At 40.3% G+C, this 22,906-nt stretch overlaps 1 protein-coding gene across 5 annotated transcripts in view; it reads right to left on the reverse strand.

Annotated features, from left to right (window-relative positions):
- SEPTIN7 (septin 7) overlaps positions 1-22,906 on the reverse strand; it is a 54,656-nt gene that overhangs the window by 12,630 nt on the left and 19,120 nt on the right. For all 5 annotated transcript variants that reach the window (XM_083578155.1, XM_083578154.1, XM_083578153.1 and 2 more), the window contains 8 exons: positions 16,446-16,552; positions 12,662-12,762; positions 10,949-11,083; positions 9,397-9,514; positions 6,880-6,972; positions 5,786-5,882; positions 5,384-5,435; positions 4,298-4,423 (listed from right to left, as the gene is read on the reverse strand). In XM_083578155.1, the coding sequence (XP_083434281.1) occupies positions 4,298-4,423; positions 5,384-5,435; positions 5,786-5,882; positions 6,880-6,972; positions 9,397-9,514; positions 10,949-11,083; positions 12,662-12,762; positions 16,446-16,552 (829 nt within the window). The remainder of the gene's footprint in view (positions 1-4,297; positions 4,424-5,383; positions 5,436-5,785; positions 5,883-6,879; positions 6,973-9,396; positions 9,515-10,948; positions 11,084-12,661; positions 12,763-16,445; positions 16,553-22,906) is intronic.

Here is a 22,906-nt window from a genome sequence, read left to right on the forward strand (position 1 = left end):
GTGCTGATCTCAGCGCGCGCAGGCTTCGGCATGCTGGCAACTCTCCGCAAGCAGCGGGAGCGCTCCCGCTGTTTGCGGAGAGGTCCGCGAAGCCTGGGCGCGCTGATCTCAGCGCGCGCAGGCTTCGGCATGCTGGCAACTCTCCGCAAGCAGCGGGAGCGCTCCCGCTGTTTGCGGAGAGGTCCGCGAAGCCTGGGCGCGCTGATCTCAGCGCGCGCAGGCTTCGGCATGCTGGCAACTCTCCGCAAGCAGCGGGACCGCTCCCGCTGTTTGCGGAGAGGTCCGCGAAGCCTGGGCGCGCTGATCTCAGCGCGCGCAGGCTTCGGCATGCTGGCAACTCTCCGCAAGCAGCGGGAGCGCTCCCGCTGTTTGCGGAGAGGTCCGCGAAGCCTGGGCGCGCTGATCTCAGCGCGCGCAGGCTTCGGCATGCTGGCAACTCTCCGCAAGCAGCGGGAGCGCTCCCGCTGTTTGCGGAGAGGTCCGCGAAGCCTGGGCGCGCTGATCTCAGCGCCCGCAGACTTCGGCATGCTGGCAACTCTCCGCAAGCAGCGGGAGCGCTCCCGCTGTTTGCGGAGAGGTCCGCAAAGCCTGGGCGCGCTGAGTTCAGCACGCGCAGGCTTCGGCATGCAGGCAAGTCTCCGCAAGCAGCGGGAGCCCAGCGCTGGGCTCCCGCTGCTTGCAGAGAGGTGTGCGAAGCCTGGAGAGCGTGAGGGGTCGGTGCGCACCGACCTCTCTCACTCTCCAGGCTTCAGCGAAAGCCTGCATTCGCACCATAGGACGCACACACATTTCCCCTTCATTTTTGGAGGGGAAAAAGTGCGTCCTATGGTGCGAAAAATACGGTATTTTCGTCTTGCGAGGCACCACTGTATAGGCTTTCTGGTCCAGAATATGAAGTCATTTTCCTGAGCTCTGCAACGAAGTGTTGAGCAGAGCACAGGGATGACTCTCCCTGTACATCTTCCTACTCGAGAGTCCAGCAACATCTGGAGGGTTATATGTTCCCCATCCCTGTGTAAACAATGCTTTAGCATTATGAGAATGAGCTGCTGAAAGCCTCAGCATCGCATCCTGGCCTCCAATGAAGCCAGATGTACTTCAGAAACTTTCACTTTTCAAACCAATTTAAGTATGATCTTAAAACAACAACAATGCATAGCTGCCACCGTTTCCCTTTTTTAAAGGGAAATTCCCTTATTCCGAATAAGATTTTCCCTTAAAAAAGGGGGAAAGTTGACAGCTATGCAACCTGCTTGGGAGGTTTCAACTTCATGGGAGAAATGTGAAATACTATTAGAGTTTGTTCATAGTGAAGCCGCATAGCTTGTGCACAGATGTAATTTACACTATGATTTATGTTTCAAAAAATATACTGCAGACCAAAATATACTTGAGAGCCTGACTCCCAACTTCTGAATGGCGCAGAAATGTTAACTCTCAAAAATGTTTAAGTTTGTATTTGGGCACAGGACTAATGCCAGACCCTTTAATGGTCTTACCAGTCATCTTTATTGATGAAGAAACCATTGCAATTTCAGAATTGTATAAAATGATTAAAAAAAACATATTTGTGACTTGTATGTGTGAAACAAGACCTGAGAATATGATTTATTTATTTTTTACTGTGAACTAATATGTTCCTTATGGTATTATACTTTCATGCAATTTTACTTGTTTTTTATTCATTCCATTTTCCTTATATTTTTAATTAATGCCATTCTACATTATAAAATTACAATAAACCCTTGGTTTCAAAAAGTATGTATTTGGGATTATTCAGGAAACTGTGCCCTCAAGAATCCTGGACATGCATTTACCCCCCCCCCCCAATCCACTCCATTCGCTGTAATTGTATTCTACTGGCCTAACATTTGAAAAATTAATATGAGGTAGCATATTATGAAGAACAAATCAATTTTCTTGCAGTAAAAATATACATCCATTATGCAGTAAGAGAAGTTAGCAACAATGTGTGACTATGACTTCAAACTGAAAATACGGAAGCCAACTGTCTGATAAAATTTGTCTGAAAAGCAATTAACCTTCCAAAAATTGACTAATGTTGCTTTAAAGTAACTCCTAAAAAAGAAGTTAGTGCCCTCATAAGATTCAGAAACTAATACATTTGAGTACTTTTTTCCAAAAGTGGGATGAAGAAAAAGCAAGGGATGAAGCCCTTTCAGTGATGAAGCTTCAATTAATTTCCCCACTTTCCTGACACTGTGCATGCAGAAACTGCATGGGCTTGTTTGGTTTGACAGCTCCAAGAAGAAAAACTCCTCAGCTGGCTATCCTGCAAACCTACTTGAGGGAGCACAGGAGACAGACATGTGCCAGAGAGAAAGCCAAAATTAACTTTTGAGCAAACATAAAAGTTCACTGAACTTGATAGTTGGGGAACAAACCTTGAGATTGACAATAGGTAACAACTGCAATTTCTTTTGCATCTCTCATCATCTTCAGTTTGCATGTATATGGGAGCCAGATATTGCTGAACTTATTTCTTCAGACAGCACCTTCTTAATGTAAGTATCGGATCTGAATCGTAGAAAAACCACTACCCTGTTGTAAGTGTAGTTACTAGAAATAGTCTCTGCAGTAAAACAACTGTGTTACATTAATTACCTAATGCACTAATTGGAATATACTGGGTTATATAGTGATATATAACCTACAAAAATAAATCTATGAAGCACACACTGTTTATTGTAGGAATATAATACATATTCAATTATTCCCCATCAGAAGAGTACAAGTCCATAAATACTTTCTGTGCACCTTGAGCTCTATTTAAATATATTTCATTCTATTTGTACTCTTCTGCACCATGAACTGTGTAATATAATATTCCTTCTACCTTTCAGAAACTTTAACCATGAAAATGTGTTTTAACAGTATACCAGAGAAGAAGACACAATTTAATTTGCAAGTGAGGCAATAGCAAGGACATATAGATTCTTCTTACAGATAATGAATAGCAATGGGAACCAGATAGAACCCTGCTGATGGCAATACAGTATAGATTGGAAGTCAGTTAATGGCAGTACTACGTACCCATATATCGAATAATGTAGCTGTTCAATTATATAAAATCGACATGCAAACGTTCCCATAATTGTCTGACGTGCTGCCCACCAGGCAAATAAAACTGCCTCAGCTGCCAAATTCAGGCTGGAAGCTGCACTAAAAGCTTCATGTTAGCCAAGCGTACTTGAACCTATGGTGCGACCAAAGACTATTATGTTTCCTATGAAGAAAATGTACTTTGTTGACAATCCTCCCTCAACCATCAGGCACCAGCTCAGCTGACAGAACAACAACTTTCTACTCCTGCTGATATTACAAAAACTAAAAACTTCTGCTCACCCATTATTTAAAAATATTATGACCCTTGACTGCCAGCGAATATATTTTGTGCTGCTATCCTGCGGGTGGTGCTGTGGTCTAAACCACAGAGCCTAGGGCTTGCTCGGTCCCAGCTCCTGGCCCACCTAGCAGTTCAAAAGCATGCCAAAGTGCAAGTAGATAAATAGGTACCGCTCCGGCGGGAAAGTAAACGGCGTTTCCGTGTGCTGCTCTGGTTTCGCCAGAAGCGGCTTAGTCATGCTGGCCACATGACCCAGAAAAACTGTCTGCGGACAAACGCTGGCTCCCTCGGCCTACAGAGCAAGATGAGTGCCGCAACCCCATAGTCGTCCGCGACTGGACCTAACAGAACCTTTCCCTTTCCCGTATTTTTATCTTGTGAACTGCCCTGATATATTTGGATGAAGGGCAGTACACAAATTTAATAAAATAAATAAATTAAAATAAATACATTGAGTAATAAATTCCACAGCATCCTTAACGACCTGAAGCGCAGCAGATCAGACTAATGCACCCCAAAGGCCCACGTAAATACATAATTTTTCAACAAGTACTGGAAGCACACAACTGGTGGTGTTTGTGCTGGTGGAGAAGATTCCAAAGGATGGGCATGATGACAAATAAAATCCTCTCCCTGCTTGCCACAAAATGGGCATATGAAGACCCAGGAGGCCCCACTCTTTTTTCTCACTGGCTGGAATGATCCATATCGGAAAAGGCACTTGTAGCTTAAAGTAAAAGGTAGGTTAATGTTTCCTGTAAACTGTGAGATATAAACAAACAACTGTAATAAATAATAGTAAGTAAGTTGTAACTATTACTTTTGTGGTGTATGAGCCTTTAAGGATTTGACTGGCCAAATATGTGATCCAAAACAAATTTTCCATGAACTTGTGGGAAAAACCATATCACCACTTTTACTACCACTTACTTTGTTAGCTGCCCTTTGTTTTTGTTGTTGTCAACTCCGTTGTACGTAACAGCCGCCAATTTTCTGCTTCGGTAGTTCTCATAATGGACGTTATTAGTGACGTCTTTCAGGTCCTGCATGTGAGTTCTATTTAAGAAAAAGAAGAACTTATCAGTAACTTTCCTTCACCGAATAATAGCTGATAAATACAACATTAATTTTAATAAGCAAAACATTTGGCATGTGGCTTTAAAATGTAAAAGTGCTTTATACAGTGATTTATTGTTCTTAAAGAAATACGCAAACGACTTCATGTTTAGAGAATTCTATACATATAATATACCCAATAGGGAGGATAGATTAATATTTTGCATATGTTCTTAATAGATTTGTGGAACCAAATTATGCCTCTTAGCCTAATCACCCCCCAAAAAATGTCTGATGTACAAGTATTTCCCAAATTTAAAGCTTGATCCTGACACACATTAAATTCAATGAATCCCTATCTAATTCAGAGGAACTTGCTTTTATGTAAGTATACTCAGGATCAGATTGCGGCTTCTGCATCTTGCACCTTCTTGTTAAAACTCTAGCCTCCAAAAAAGCACCTACACATCCCACCAACTGACATATCAATTCCAAAATATCCAGAGGTATATTCAACAGCCGACTTTCACTAATTAAAAAAGAGATTTTCCTTTCCTTGCTTTGTTATGAAAATGTAGCCAAATATAGTCAAAGCTATATCAGGAAATACTAAGTTTTTAACATTTCTTCCTGACCAGAAAAAATCCTACAATTATACACACTAAAAGTGGCCACTGAGTACATGCATATTTTTTTTTTCTTTTAAGAGTTCATCGTTTATTCAGATGACCTTCGGTTAAAACGAGAAAGTATTACAATATACCAGTTTCTTTTCCAACAGAATTCATGAAAGGAATGGGCCTTCTTAGCTAGTCTTCCAATGTGGTCCAGCAATGTGGAAGGCCTCCAAAAGATGGAAGAACCACAACAGAACTTGGAAAGAAGGAAGGAAGGAAGGAAGGAAGGGAAGGAAGGAAGGAAAACTATTCCCCAAACCAGCGCTGCACATTACTTGCTTACCTTATCAACATATTTCTTAGAATTGTGAAGTCACAGTGTTCACCATTTTCAACTGTAGGGGAAAAATGTCACATTTTTTTAAATACAGGAAAGAGACATCTGCCAGTAGCAGATGGGGTGAAGGGACACTATGGAAGCCAACCCTCTATTTACCATCGTTGCTAACTTTGAAGGAAAAACAGCAGAAAAGGAAGCCATTCTAGCTATTTGATGTGGCACTATTACGATGTCACTATATGTATCAGATGTTCAAATAAAAAACCACAAAAGCTACTGTAATAACGTTATATTGTTGGCTGCCTTGAGTGTACTATTGGAAAAGCAGAATATAATCAAATCACAACCCTATTAATGTTTTTTGGGATTACAGGGAAGTTCACACATGGCCTTTTGCGCACTTACCTTCTGCAACACCCCAAGGATATTGCCTTCCTCTAACCCTCTTGCCGTTGACTTCAATGATAGTATTGCTACCTACTACAGCAAGAGGTAAACGGTCCTGGAGGACAGAAAGAGTATATTTTGGGGGTGTAAGTACATAGTTTTACTCCTCTGAATACACGAAATATCCCAGTTGGGTATAAACAAAAGGGACTTTTGAAACATTATATGGGAAAGGCCATAGCTCAATGGTAGAGCACATGTTTTTCGTGCAAAGGGCTTGGGTTTAGTTCCTTCCATTTGCTAAAAACCAAACAGAAAATAGATGACCATTGTTCCATTGACCCTAGTATTTTCCAAGTGGCATCATCCTTGCAATGTCTCAAGCAGAAATCTTTCCCTACATTTCTATTTGAGATACGTTCTCCATTACTATGCTTTTGCAATTCTACAGAGCAAGCTGCCTCATACCAAGTCAAACCATCCAGCTTAGTATTTTCTACGCTGGCTGGAAGTGCCTTTTCAGTATTTCAGACAGATGCTATACCATTGAGCTACACCTCTTCACATTACAATAGCCCCCACGAGGCATTCCCCCTGTATCACACAACAGAAAGACTGAAAGGATTTACCACAACTGCCCTAGGTAAACCACAAGTACACACCCCTTCAGAACCAGCAAACAAAAGGAGAACAAGGTTGTAAAATAAACGAGGAAGAGAAATACAGAGATGTTAGAAACCTTCTGAGAAACATATTAAGATTTCCAAGTGCTGATAGAAGCCGAGAAAATGACTAAGCATAGTTGAAATTAGCCAGTTTGCCCAGGTTTGGGCCAACGACAAACTGCAGATTATCTATTAATTGAAGCAAAAACATACTTCCCTACAAAGCCAGTGTTATTACACAGCAACATCTGGTATGTTCAGGCACTTGGGGGGGGGGGGGTTTTGCATGCAAGGGTTCCCCCAGTGCCTTCAATATAGTAGGGAGCTCTGAAAGCACAGAACAGCTCCTTTACCAAGGGCAAAGAAGGAAGTCCATCTATAGAGCATTCTGTGTTCAAAATATAAAGCTCAAGATGAGATGTTATACCCATTTCTAAATTTTTGTACCTTTATCTTTTTAACCAACTTATTTTCTTCTTCATCATCTGTCTCTGGGAATTCGTATATTTTAATTTTGTGCTCTTGAATTTCTTTCATTATCTGAAAAAAATATTAAGAGAGAACAGAAGCAATGTTTTTGGCATGCTTATGAAGCATACATAGATTTGCAAGTTACTTTAAAAATAAAATAAACAAAACAACCTGCCTGACAAAGGACCTGTGAGGTTCCTGGATATATGAAATGTATGTGGCAAATTAACCTGTCAGAAATACTAAAAATAATTCATCCAATTTTCTGAAAATCAAACTTGCTGATTCACATTGAACACTAAATATGGGAACTCCTGTCTGTGGTATTAGCTTTGCAGGGATGAGAAGGACATGTTTCTGTCTACTACAGTTATGCCAGAATCCTTGGATTTCTCCATTGTTTTTATTTCCTAATTGTAAGTTGGGTATACTGCACACATTCATTGAATGCACCTGTATTGGAGCTCAAGAGGCATGAGGCATGGAGACACATGAGACATGGAGTGTTATGGTGCTGGTTGGGGAAATAAAAATAAAGGGAGGGCAGGGCAGAGGGGTAACTGGCCTAGGCAAGCCCCTAACAGTTTAAAGTTAGCATCTGGGGGGCGAGGAGAGGTGAAGTGTGTTGGAAGATGCATGCTTGGATATTTAGAATACAAGGGTATTTCAAAGATGAAGTCAAAGAGAAAGGGCACTCTATGGCAATAGAATGCTCAGCGTCAGGGCTGGATGCCAGCAGCAAACCTAAGTCCTCTAGCACTATATAGCACAGCAGAGGAATGTTTGGGGGGGGGGGTGTCTCATTACACTTGCCTGAAACTCTGCCCTTCTTCCAAAGGCCTGAACAACTTCACATGGCTCCTGTCCCAATATGACTGAAGCTCTGAACAGGAACATTTCTATTGCTGTATTTTGCTGCAAGTCCCACTTGCAGTTGTGAATTGTTTATTATCCAAATGCATTTCATAGGATTTGGAAGCTTTCTAGGTAAAGGTAAAGGGACCCCTGACGGACGACTCTGGGGTTGTGGCACTCATCTTGCTTTATTGGCCGAGCGAGCCAGCGTACAGGTCATGTGGCCAGCATGACTAAGCCGCTTCTGGCGAGCCAGAGCAGCGCAAGGAAACGCCGTTTACTTTCCTGCCGGAGCGGTATCTATTTATCTACTTTCACTCTGGCATGCTTTCGAACTGCTAGGTGGGCCAGGAGCAGGGACCGAGCAACGGGAGCTCACCCCGTTGTGGGGATTCGAACCGCCGACCTTCTGATCAGCAAGCCCTAGACTCTGTGGTTTAACCCACAGCCCTTGTGAATTGTTTATTATCTATGTTAGCCAAATGCATTTCATAGGATTTGGAAGCTTTCTACAAGAGCTGAAATATGCTCTCACTCTACGGTAGTAAGCCACCATACCATATTTCTGCACGCTGCCTTCTCGCTTTTATTCTTTTTATAATCTTTTTATTTATTTTTCATGGTACAGAAGAAACATTTTGAGAACACAACTGCTACAACAACAAACAACTGGTCCCAATACAATTACAGACTTTTGCCATGCCATGTAATAAAGTTTCACTTGATTACTCTAAAATATCATGCTACAATTTCCCATGAGCATTGAGTGGATTCCTGCCACAGTCGGAACAGTTCATGCATTCAACAAGCATGTTTAACCTGGAGGTAGGCTGTATGAATTGTGTATTGCTTTGTAACGATTTGTTGGGTCTCTGGACCGTAATAAAGATTGTTGTTGTTGTTGTTGTTGTTGTTGTTGTTGTTGTTATGTATTCAACAAACATTTGCCATACATTATGAATACCCTGCCATCTCTTGCGAGATGCATTACTTTTGGTTTTACAGCAGGCACCCTTGCTCCTTAGGGTTTGAAATAAGTTGCAAGCTGGATTTGAGGGCGGAGAGAATTATGTTTTCTGTCAGTGAAGGAGATTTGACTTAACTATGCTTAAGGTCTCCAACCTGCCTTAAAGGTAGTTACACACAGAAACCACAAGTAAGTGCAATGTATCATTTTCAAACCACAATTACATTCCAAGTGCACCACTACCTTTTAAATGTAAACTTTACAGCAGTGATTAAGTATTACTGTGTAACAAAAACAAAAAACATACTGACAAATCCCTAAAACCCTGCACAAGCCTGGCAAAAAACCAAACATGTTTTAGATTGAGAATGTCATATTTATTCTACCTGATAATTAAGAACATTCGCTTTTAACAAAAATGGAAAGAACTATCATTTTCATTGTTCAGATCAGTGAACACATTTCTCTTGTCAGGAGCTGTATTCATGTTTGTTTTTTTTTACTTCTGGGAAAAAGTTAGCTTACCACTTCCAAAATACATATCTTGCTGAGATGCTAGACATCACTTTGAGGATTAAATTCTTAAATCACACTGTTAAACATAGTATGTACACCCACCCACCCCTATTTAATATTAGTTCAGTTTTTTCATAGTAAAAGTCTCTTTTCACCTGTTTTTTAAACTGCTGACATTCTTCAGGTGTAAGTGTGTCTGCTTTGGCAATAAGTGGAATGATATTCACTTTTTCATGCAGGCGCTTCATAAACTCGATATCCAAAGGCTTGAGTCTTTAAAAAAAAGTATTGTGATTCAGCAAAATATGTCTGCCAGCTAAGAAAGTCCCTTCTGAGCACCCACACTGCAAAAATTTGTATAACCATATATACACAACAAAAGTGATGAATTATCAGAATTTCATTTTCCTATTTAATAGCTGCAATAATATGTGTCACAGAGGAGTAAGCCAAGCATTACACCTGCAAACTTATCAGAGTTTAACATTGAAAACTAGCTTTGAATATAGAGCATTATATAATACTGATACTACATTTCTGACTTGGATGTTTCCTGTGTCACCCAACTGATTAAGTAGTAACATGGGACCGAGTACAATTCACAATCCCAGTAGTAAGGTCAGGAAAACTGACACCGTCCCCATCAAGTCAATTTGGATAAAGGAAGCAAAGCTTGTTCAAATTCTGAGACTGATGCAAATTTCTAAGGAGGTGTGTACTATTCAGAAGGGAAGTCCCCATTTAACTGGAGAAATAATACAACATAATTCAAAGAGGAACCAAAAGAATCTATAAAAATGCCAAAACAAGTAATTTTCTTTATTAAATCTAACCACATCATCAGCATAAGGTTAAGAAAGCAGATTAATTTTAGACAGTTATTTTATATTACGCAGTTGATTAAGCCTTTATTTAGTAACCTTTTTTAGTAAGCATCTATTAAATAAAAATTAATAGGCTTCAAAAAAGGTAGCTTTCAGTGAGCCACTTGCCTTCTATCATCCAGCTCTTGCCTTTTTGAGGCTGATGCTGCAAGCCTCACTGTCCCTGTTATCTGGCTCTATCTAGTATGGGGACTGGATGAAAGACACTGAATGAAGCTGAATCCACATGGAGCTGAGAAACGAAGGCTGGCAGGCACTATGGCCTAGGAATGTGTTCAAGAACCAGTGATCTAGGTCAGCTCCATGCCAGCAACTTTATCCAGGATCATAGTATATTTTAGATTTTGTATCAGAAGCTATTACTTTAAGTTGCAAGTGCTAAAATTAAAAACTACAATGATTTGAGCATTTGGTGTTAACAATACCAAGACAAACAAGGAAAGCTGAACCTAGTGCTATTCGGATGGCCCCTTGAACAACCATTACATCTGTGCTGAAAAAATTAATGCAAACCTTATAGCAAGTCTGGTGCCTTCCAGATGTTGGTGGACTACAACTCCCATCTAATGGGTGTAGGAGTTTAACATCATCTGGAAGGTATAAGGATGGCTCCTATAAGATGTCTTGCTTTAAAGATAATAGCATGCCAATGATGCTGTAAATAATATAACCATATTATCTGCATACAGGATGATCTGACCCTTCTATTTCCTACAGCAGGTAGGCATGCATCCAGTTTCCTAAGCAATCTAGCCAGATCATTAACATAGAGGCTGATACTGAATGACTGAAAAACACATCCCAAGCTACATTTCCTACTGACCCGTGTCCTGATGGAGCAATGAAGTATAAACAACACTGCACCCTGTTGTCTGGCATCTGACGTCTGTTCACACGTGATTCTGCATTAAGATAGTCTTCAAACTTGCTGTCAATGTAGTCAATAACCGGCTGCCAGCTAGAATATGCAAATACACATTTTTAAGAACCATCATTGACTTGTAACATCAGTAGCATCACAGCAAATTGTTTGGCTTAATATTAACTAACCTGTATATTAATTAACCTGTTGATGATATACTGATCACAAACATATAACTGATTCTTTTAATTTTAATACAGTGGTACCTTGGGTTAAGTACTTAATTTGTTCTGGAGGTCTGTTCTTAACCTGAAATTGTTCTTAACCCGAAGCACCACTTTAGCTAATGGGGCCTCCTGCTGCCGCTGCGCCGCAGCTACATGATTTCTGTTCTCATTCTGAAGCAAAGTTCTTAACCCAAGGTAATATTTCTGGGTTAGCGGAGTCTATAACCTGAAGTGTATGTAACCTGAGGTACCACTGTACTTCACATTAGGGTGTTTGCATTCACCTGGTTTGTACTTATTTTCAGTAAATAGGAAGTGTTATTATAACAGCCATATGATTTTCCAGTTGGGTGGTTTACCACAGGCAACTCTATTCCAGGGATAGTGCAAAAAGCCAAAATAACGTTTATTCAAAACACTCCCTCTCTCTGCACCTCCGAATGCTCTCCCAAGGTGAGTGCAATGGTGCTTAGGACTGCCAAAGTTCTTTTCCTTGGGCACCTGACCCATTTCTTACCTTCTTTTTTTTTTTAAAAAATGGCCATGTGCGTAAAGCAAAATGCACACAAGTTAAATATGCTTAAGTTGTGAATCAACTGTAGCAACTGGCTACAGTTTACTCCCATGTAAATGGCTAACTTCACGACTCCAACCACATGTAGAGCAGAAGTCCTACTGAAATTAATGAGGCTTACTCCCAAGTAGAATTAGAACTGCAGCCTAAGTGCCTAAGGAGAGGTGTACTCCCTGTGCCCTCTATATTCTATGTTTTCTCTTTCTGCCATCATCTCATGTGTTGTCTTTCCCCTCTCCTTCTTACAGTTGCTACTGCTAGAATGCAGAGCGGTTCTTACAGCAGCAGAAGACCATTTTCTCTCATTTCCACCAGACTCGGGCTTTAAGGTAGGGCTGGGGGAAACCTATGGTCCTACAGGTGTTGTTGGACTGCAAGTCTCAACATTCCCAACCATTAGCCATTCTAATTGGGCTTGAAGGGAGTTGGGAGTACAACACTATTGGGCACAGGCTCACACCTTGCTTTAAAGAGTGGCCCTTTAAAAGTCAGGAGGGTGAGCTTGCACAGTATTACTCTGGCTACAAATATAGGGTCAGTTGCTGCAATAGAAGAAAAGCAACCAGCTGTGGCAAGAGAGCCAGGTAGGAGAAGAGGTGGCTGCAACTAGAAGCCAGTGGTGCAAATGAGCACATCTGCCTTCAGGTTTTTGACAAGGCTGTGGGGTAATTCATAAAAAATAATTAAAGTTAGCTATCTGCAGTTACTAGTTCTGATGGACAACATATGGCAGCAGAGTGAGAGTTTACTGTTTATGATAGTATTTAAAGAAGAATAGTTAAAGTAACCAAGGGCGTGTTCCTAACCACTTGTAATAAAATTATTGGTGTTCTAAATTAGTAGCCACCACTCTTAATATTAGAACATGCTTACCAATTGCTATTATCCACAGCATCACCAAATCCAGGCGTGTCAACTATTGTTAGTAGCAGCTGAACGCCACCTTCTTTAATTAGAACTTTAGACTGTTCAACCTGAAAATTAAAAAAGAATAAAAAATTAGATATATGAAAAAAATCATATTCTAAACATATGAAAATGGTACTTCTTTTAAGTAAAAAACTGATGAATGAGACCACCTTCCAAGTACACTACATTCCTATTAACTTATTCTAAATAAATATGAAAGCTCAGAGTTTGTTTTTATTTCTGTTAATTGGAAGGCATTTTTATGGAGCTCCTGCTGAGTTGAAAAATACAGGAGGAGGGAGGGAGAGCAAATTCAGTTTATGGAACTGCCTCAGATCCATTTTCCTGAGATTCCCAGTTTTTATTTTAAAAAGGAAGCAAGATATGTTTTGTGAAGGTATGCTTGAAACCGTATGGACCAATCATGGCTGCCGAGAGGAATGGACTGAGCGTAAAAATGTTCTGGGCCCACAGCCAGCAGGGGGCCTCGATTCTGAGCTCAAAGTCCCCTTATGGAAGGAGATATAAAATGGCTGCATATCTTCACAATGGACATGTGAGATAGGTTCAGGTGACTGGCCCAAGGAAGGAATGTGAAATTGCACATCTTCAGAGCATCTTTGTTGCTGGTGGTTATCAAAGATTGCCTAACTGGTTTAGTTGTGTTTTGCTGTAAAATATAAAGAGTGGAATGAAAGGGGGGGAATGCTTGCTTTCCTGGATCTGTGTGGTCTTATATCTATTGTCTCATCACCTCCTTTTGCCTCTGAATGCTATATTATACATTTATACAGGTGCAAATGTTCATTTTTAACATTTTTAATTTAAAAATAGGTCCTCAAGTTGGCCAAATGCAGCACTAATGTTTTTACTCTAAGTTGGGTTCTTAGCTCAGGAGTCAGTAAAGATGCAGCAAGTTACATTGCCAGCAGCCTGCTCCTGTACTTAAAAAAGAAGCACCAATCAGTCTTGCTCAGGGCAGAGACAGACAGATCCCAGCATTCTGGGGGTAACCAGAGGAGGAGTGGAGGCACCAGAGCTGGTGTCTGATGACACTGGTAGAGGGTGTGCCTGCTACTACTTCTAACAGGCTGCAGTGCTCGGCTACTTAGGGGACAGTAGCCTAAGACAACCTCCTGCTCTTCACACTGAGGGTATCAGATACATCCTCCTTAGGGATGTCAACGTCCAGCAGCAGGCTGAGCTCCCTGCTCCCCTCTTCTCCCAAAAGGAAAGACCCCTGACAGTGCCTATTGTCTTTTCAAATAGCTTCCCAACAGTTGGAGCATGCTTCCTTCTCCCACCACCATGAGCAGAACAGAATAGCCTGACCATGCGTGAACCAGTCCGACCACTCATGCTTCTGCTACTGACAGCACCTCTGCTGCCACCACAGCTGCTATGAAGATGCCTCGTTCTATGTGCTGCGTAATGTGTGTTGCTGCACTGGCTCTGTGCGTGTGTGCAATGCTTGGTGTACTCACACAAGAATTACACAATACACACACACACCCAAAAGAAGTAGCCACTAAGGCACAGATAACAGAACACAGACATGACTGGAGAAAGGGGATGAAACACTAAGATAAAGCACAGGAAGTACACATTTTCTTATTTTAAAAATTACAATATGAAGGATAAAACTGATTCATTGGGAAGGCACCCAAACAAATGGACCAAGCCCTTTCAAATGTTCTCTTTAAAGAACTAACAAAAGAGTAAAGCCAGTGGGTGTGTGGGGAGAATAATGGTTTTAAGACTTCACCATATCTCCCCTCAAGTGACTGGAGAGTGTGAAGTTTTCTGCCCATGAACTGGAAAGCAAGAGCTGTCTCAAGATGCTCCCCACCCTGTTTTAGCCCTGGATTGTTAGGAAAGTTTGTCAATAGGTGAAGCCCAACTCCCCTCCTACAGAATTTACAGAGATTTCTCTATTCTTTTCTATAAGATCAATTAGATGATTTCAAAATTAGAAATTGTGCTTCTGAAATATTAGTCATTATCCTGAACACAATATCCAATTTAATGTTCAAACTGGAGTTCATCACCATTTCATTCCTCATAGTAAGTTTATTTTTTTTTCTTTACTAATTTTAAGAATGTGTGTATCCATACATGGTCAAATTCTCAGAAAACAGCCTCAACTGGAAAGAATCCAGAAAACAGCTGTAAACTAGTGTCAATCTCTTTTAAGAGCTCAAATGAATCCTATCTAGTTTTAGAAGTATTCTCAAAGGGTTCAGGGAAAATAAATTAGCTCCAATCCTGGAATGTAAAACTTTCCTTAGCAATTCCATTCCAAATGGCTATTTTCCCATGCACCGCACTTAAGCAGGTCACACAGATCAAGTTCATGTTAACAATATTATGCCAGACTGTGGAATATTAAAGCTCTCTTGCTTGATCACCCATTTCCTAAAGGATGACACGTTCTCTGGTGACCCCCCTTTCAAAAATAAGTTTCAAGTGTCTTTTTCACAGGATATGAATAGGTTCATGTTCAGTTCCCTGCTATGAAGTCAGTTCTAAACACATCCAGGAATTTGAATAGTCTTAAAACCCAGAGGAAAGCAAAAACCAATTTACAGTGAAGAATAAAGCCTTATTTTTTATGTAAGTTGCAACAGCTTAAAAAAATACTGCATGCAGTTTCAAATGTACTTCAAAATGTTTCTCTTCTTAAATTTAATATCTACTTATTGCCTGGGAATTAATGAAGCAGCAACAGAAAGAATCGGGACTTGTTTTCTTTCAAAAGCAAGCATGATCAACATACAGCCTTTCTAATGTTTAGACTTACCAGCTTTTTCAAATACACATAACAATATGTTGCATCCCACATTCTCCCCCATCCCCATTTCCTTATTATAAAATATTATAAAATATTTCATAGCAGCATCAAGGGTAATGCAAATGAGGAAAGACTAAATAGAATGTATAGTTGATAGAATAATTGTCAAGTGTTGAAAAGTAAACAGAATTTTCCAAATATCTGCAGAAGTACCTCTTGAGCCAATAACGATATTACAATCTGCAGGAGACAATCTTCTTCTGTGTGATGTCCCCCAAACTGTGAACCCCCCAACTGTTATTTTTATTGCCAATTTTAATGTAAATTTTATATTATTCATAAACCACTTATGTGGTATACAGATTACATTAAAGAAATGAAAATTGAAGACATTTTAAAAGCACAATTTCCTATCAGCTAACAACACAATTCTGGCAACATCTATTCAGAAGACAGTCCTACTGAATTCAATGGTGTTACTCAAAGGTAAGCAGCATTAGGATTGCAGTCTAAGCCACCAGTAATCACAAATGATTGATTAATGTAGTCAGAAGGTACTCTTCAGATATGTTGAACAATTACTTCACAGCTAAGATGCAATTGCAGTAATATATATGCATATACATTTTCATTTATACGCGAGAGATCAACATGCTACTAGTAGCCTCCATTTACAGACCAACATATACGGTGGTACCTCAGTTTTCAAACGTCTCCGTTGACGAACATTTTGGTTTTCGAACGCCGTAAACCTGGAAGTAATAATGCTTCAGTTTTCAAACATGCCTTGGAAGTTGAACATGCCACACGGCTTCCGCTGAGTGCAAGATCCTGAGGCCTAGCTGAGTTTTCGGTTTTCGATCATTTCAGAACTCAAACGGTCTTCCAGAACAGATTATGTTCAAAAACGGAGGTACCACTGTATTAGAATAAAAATAAATTTTTTTCCATGCAAACCTGCACAGTCTTTTTAATTCTATGTGAAGGTCCTGGATACTCTGGAGAATACAGGTCTGTCAGGAATAACGAGTTGATTAGTGTTGATTTCCCCAATCCAGATTCACCTATTTAAGAAAAAAAGTTAATATTAATGCAATTAGAATAATCATGTAGTTAGAATTATCACATAAATGCTTACTGACTGGCCTATAAACAGCTCACAGAAAATAAATTTGAATGCAGTGGAAAACAGTTGAAGGCAACATCCAGCTTGATGTAGCTGAGAGGGAAACATTGTGTTAACATTTAAAAACGAAACAACCAATAAGACTATAACAACCTTTCCAAACATGAGACATTTCTGTACTAAAAAGGGTTTATTGCAGCTAGCTCATACATTACAGTGCATCCCTAACCATATATGCTCAAAAGTCCTATTGAATTCAATGGGCCTTACTCCCAGATAAGTGGGATTGGGACTGCAGCCTTATTGTTTCTATATAAACAGAGGTCCTCTAGTTTTGAGGCCCATGTTTATTTCCTGTTAGCCAGTTGCAATATCCAATTCCACGATGATACTGATAATGATGTGGTAACAGACTTTCCTGCTCACTTCCCCTTTGTTTATAATGTAGAATCCCTACTGGCTCTGATTAGCAGTGATAATTGGTCCCTCCCACCCCCCAAGCAATTTGCCCAGCTTCCTGCATGTTTACTATAGTAAATTTTACGAACTACCTCAGCCTCTCAAGCTAGGGCAGTTGCTATGGCATCTATGGCGCATGCCTTTGTGGATAACTGATGTACTCTTGCTTCTTTCGCATCTTTTGAAGCAAGGGGAAGGGAGATTTTTGAATTTTATCTTTAACAAGATCCATGCGTTCCAGACGTCATCTGAAAATCAAATTCCAGATCCCCCTAGTCTTAAAATTCCAATCAACAGGAAGAGGATGACTCGCCTTGTAAATAAGTCAATAAAAGTTCCCAGCATGCAAAAATGTTTTTACTAGTTAGCGGCTGTCAGAAGGAGGACTAAAAGCCCCATCCCTCCTGCAGCATACTTTTCTCAACTTGGGACACAGCAGGGACAGGGATGGAGCCTCTGTCTCTCTTCCTCTAGCTGCCCCTCTCATATGCATGCAATTCTTTCTTGCCTATTGTTACCAAGCTATAACCAATAGACGGCATTTTTCTAGCCTGATTTTGATGTTGAAGGGTGATTACACGGAGGTTACAGCTGGGGAAGGGAGAACACATTTGGTGCCCACAATATTTTTCCGGTTTATAAATATGTCTGTGGACTCAAAAATCAGGTGGCTCCTGATTTAAATACACAGTAGAAGCGTAGCAGAACCAGTATTTTGTGTGCCAGTAAGAACAAAGCCTCAAGGTTAGGAACAATATATCTCTTCTCTAAAATATGTTGCATTTCTAATAAAAAGTGTGTGTGTGCAAACTCCAAGCCTGCTTACTGGGCCACTGGAATGGGTTAGTCCTTTGCATTCAGCACTCCTAGCAAAGAAGCGGGTCATACTGATTGAGATGGAGATATACTGCCAGGTGTTAGCATATTAAGTAAAGAAAGAAGTCATATTAAGTCAGAAAGAAACAATGCATCTTGTTGAGAGGTGTAGGCTTCCTGCCCTAGATTCTTTTAAGTCATTAGAAGTTGGGGCAAACAGCAATCTGCACTGACCTGAAGAAGCCACTAACTTGACATTTGGACTGGCCAATTTCTCTACAAGTCATCCTTTTGTGGCTTTGATCACAGAGGTAGCGGTTTTCAGATATGAAACTTAAAGCCTCAGATGGATCATTGGAGAGAAGTTAAAATCACAGGCCCATGGAGCCTCAACTGCTTTGGCAACCAGGTTACCTACCATGCACAGTTTGCTAGGCTATAAAGGTAAAGGTACCCCTGACTGTTAGGTCCAGTCGCGGACGACTCTAGGGTTGCAGTGTTCATCACACTCTAAAGGCCGAGGGAGCCGGCGTTTGTCCATAGACAGCTTCCGGGTCATGTGGCCAGCATGACTAAGCTGCTTCTGGTGAACCAGAGCAGCACATGGAAACGCTGGTCACCTTCCCACCGGAGCGGTACCTATTTATCTACTTGCACTTGAACTGCTAGGTGGGCAGGAGCTGGGATCAAACAACGGGAGCTCACCCCGTCGCAGGGATTCGAACCGCCGACCTTCTGATCGGCTCTGTGGTTTAGACCACAGTGCCACCCACGTCCCTTGCTAGGCTATAGTAAGGGAATGAAAACAAAAACAACGTTCTTTTTGGAATCTGAGTTAGATATGCACCAGTCAGCACTATTTATGTAGCAATTCTACAAACATCTTTTTGGCTTTCCTACGTACTGTGAGCTGCCTAAATCTGCTGAGTCAGCAGAAAGCCTTGTTTGAGAAAGTAAAGTTTCAAGTTATCCAATGCAAGCCTCATATAAAAAGTTTACTAATATTCTAGGCATCATACCTTAAACTAGCAACAGTAAGGCCAGCTACTGTCATTTAAATTCATGTTTACTTGCCTACTGGATGCAGTCTGATTGCCTGGGATATGATTGTATATAAGTAGCCAAAAGATCAGTGTCAAAGCCTGAAACACTTTTCCAGCTGTAAAGATACCCATTCCCTGTCCCTTCAAGCAACCTATTCATGAATGCCTTCCAACAGTATACTAATTTCAAGTATGATCCAGGTTATTCCCAGAATTTTTTCCATCTGGGGAAAGCTATGATTTTTTCAGTAGTCTCTTCTGCTGCTGCTCACTGGAACTGTTCTACTAAACTGGTTAGACAGGTTGATTTGATTTTCTACAACTCATGTAGAATAGCAACCATACCTTAACAGTGTGACTGCACCTAAAAAAAATACATTTTTAAGCTACAACTGCAAATCCTCAAAAGCAGTTCACACTTGTAATTTGTTGGCCAGTGTAAACACAGTTGCTGCTATATAAAAATTCGATGTAGGTTTTAAGTGTTATATATACACTGGTTAACATAGTTTGTTTTTAGATTGGTAAATTTCTTTAATTATGGAGCAAGATGACTTGCACTGCAATTACAGAATTACTCTTTGAACAAACCTATGCTTTTGTGGACACTATATAATTTCCCACTGCCTGTTAGAGAAAAAATGTACACTTGTATTAGATTAGCCACCTTTTTAAAAGAACATCTTATGAATTAATTAGAATTTGGATTGAAACTTACTAGAAAGCAAATTGTATGAAGTTAGACTTACAATATATAGCTGAAAGAGTGCAGCTGTATTTGAGATAGTACAGGCAGTGATCATTTCACACAGTGGTGCCATTCCCGGCCCCCGCACATCAGCAGAGCACATATAAGCATGTTCTTCCCCACATTCTGCCTTATTCTGGGTCCAAAAGGATCCACATGTCAATTGGACACGCCTAAAATGGTTGCTCCCTGTATTTGAGTGAGTTCTATCAAGATAGATTTCAGCTCTGCTTTTGGGTGTCTATTGCGTAACTGGACCGTTTGCAGTCACAAAATCTGAAATTTTGCACAAGTTATAGTACTGAACTGTTTATCACATTTGCTGCATATGCTTTATATAAAATACAACTGGTTAACAGTACTAGAACGTGAGGACAGGAGCGAGGCCTTGTCAGTGTATAACACCTTTGTTCAGAGATCAGGACTGGTTGCCACATCAAATTGTTAGTATTAGCATATAAAACACTTAACAACTTGGGACCAGTTCACCTACCCCACATGCCCACTCAACTGTTTCCACATTTGTAAGAATTAAATTGTGAAATTGTGGCAGCACCTGCACCTTGGAACTCCCTGCCTCTTGAGTTCAAGAAAGCACCTTCACTGTACTCTTCGGTACCTGCTAAAAACATTCTTGTTTAGACAAACCTACCCAGATGCTTATAAAGTTGAGGCAATTTTAATTTGTTTTAGTATTTTAACTTTTGTGTGTTTTAAAGTAGGACTGTGAATGTTTCTCAGTTTTATTGTTTTATCTTTTTGCAAACCGCTTTGAGGGTGGTTGTTTTTTTACAATCAAGTGGTGTATATATTTTAACGAAATAAATAAGAGTCAAGCCTCTAATTTCTCTCCATTGCTTTTGGTAAAGTGATGAATGTTTTGTTTGTTTCTTAAAACAAGAATAGCAATTCAATTGGCTGCCAGTTACAACAATGCAACATAACTATCTCACAATTTTAGAATGAGGGAACACTTGCACACCACAAGGAAACCATTAACTTAGCTGAAATAGGTTTACTTCAGAAAATTGTCATTCCCCATGAATTTCAAGTTGTATTAATGACTTTAATGTTCCTTTACAACCGTACCACAGATTTGTCCTCCCATCATGTATAACTCCAGCTACTCCACTGGAAAACCTGCACCATTCTTCCTCGCAACAAACCCTGAAGAAGGGATGGGGTAGGAAGGAGCAGAACAGGGCATAACCCTGCAGACCTCCACAAACAAGAGAATCACAGGAACATGTGAAGAGTGGAAGCTCACTAAATTATCATCATCTAAGAAACTGTCCAAGAATAAGTAGGAAGCACTCAAGGACATTCCCACAAATAGCTATCGCTTGGCCAAGTTTCATTTCTATATGAACAATAGTATGAAATACTGTAATTTTTCTTTTAAGGCAGAGGCACAATAACCACCTGTCTGAGGCAATTTTAACATCCTGACATCTCTAAAAAAACACTATTTAAAAAATCTAATTACAGGGGAACAGCCACCTATGCTGGGGTTCCATTCCCAACCACTGTGAATGTCACCAGGATGCATGGGAGTGGGGATTCCCCAGTTCCACCCCATTCCGGGGGTCCCTACCCACTTTCAGAGCAAAAAATGGCACATGTGCACATTCATGTGTGAGTGGGGAGTTGCCTATATTCCCCAGTGGTTTTCAATAGCCAGGTTGGGAACTAGTTCTCCTTGCATTCATTTGCAAGTCTCCATTCCTCCAGTTTGAGTGACAATATCAGCTTAAATCAATTCAAAGTAGACAAGACAGACCCATAGATCACACTGAAAACTTCCGACTACAGAGTTTAAAGAAGAGCAGGGGTTTTTTTTTGGGGGGGGGAGGCAATTTCACACATCATTGTGGGGTGAGTAACCAAAAGGCAGAAAGATCCCAGACTCAGCAAGTCATGCATTACATGGGGAATGTGGCTCTGCATGGCACTTTGCATAAGTAGAGGCAGCAAATGATTTACTAACATATTATGCCTACATCTTCTCATCAGACAGCTCCCAAGAAACACCATCATTCATCTACCGACACCAGTTCCATTCTCTTCTCAGTAACTTCCAGTGCATTCCTCTAGGTCTAGATATACTGGGATGATGGGTAGTAAGAACAGTTATCCCTACAAATCCACTGTTCCCAGTAATGGGTGTTCCAATTCAACCAAGTGTTTGAGAAAGTGAGGGCAAGAAACAAGAGGAATATAATCCATTTGAATCAGGATCCAATCCTTCCTTGGAATATCTGAAACACTGCAAGAAGTGCCCATCCCAAAACTGAGAACCACAGCATTAAACTTTTAAAAATGTACACTACTAGATAAGCTTATGCCACACATGTACTATGTGCATAAGAGAGCCTAAACTGCTCAATAAAAAAGTGATGCTAAAGAAATAATTTAGCTAAGGCGCCAAACAATTTATGGAACTGACCAGCTTTGATGTTTAAAATCAATGTTAGAAAGCCACCAATGTTATGTATTTCAAATAACTAGAAGTACATTTATTAACAAACTGAAGAATGCAGTTCGACAACTACAGAGAGTGATAATATGCAGCTTTTCTAGATAAAAACATCTGAACAAGTTATTTGGCTCCACTACAGTTCTTTTGCACACAGACATTTTAGCTGACCTTTGCCTCCATCACAATCCTTTCTCTGCTCTAGTTTGAGAAATTGAAATGCAGGAAGTTCACACCCCTAACCAGAAAAGCCTGAAGAAAGTGATCCAAGTAAAACTACTCCAGCTTCTGAATGAATATAAATTAACAATTTTTACAGAAACTAAATGCAGCCATCTAGGCAACTATTAATGAGCGCAGGACAACTGGCACAGATGAAGAAATTCTTGGCAAACCTACAATCAACATTTCATGCATCTTTTATGCATGGACAACAGCCAGTCAGATCAGGGAACTTATTCACAAACAGAAGAAAAGTGGATTTAAAGTAGTTCTAACACCAAACACTTGTAATTGAAATTCATAGCAAGATTATGTGCAAAGAAAAGTTGCAATTTTGCCATTTATTCACCACTTTGGAAAAACGGAATTGTCCATTTCAATGCCCTGATGAAAAGCACTTGAGCAAGTCCTCCATGATGTTTGTTCATGAAACAACATTCAGCCATGTCATTTTGAGGTTTTAATACCCTCTACAGCATTGAATGCCTGCTGTCAGGTAGTAAGTGACAGCCTACACCACCCATATAA

This window comes from Podarcis filfolensis (assembly GCF_964270895.1).
Source record: "Podarcis filfolensis genome assembly, chromosome: 12".
In the NCBI taxonomy this organism is placed as follows: Eukaryota; Metazoa; Chordata; class Lepidosauria; order Squamata; family Lacertidae; genus Podarcis; species Podarcis filfolensis.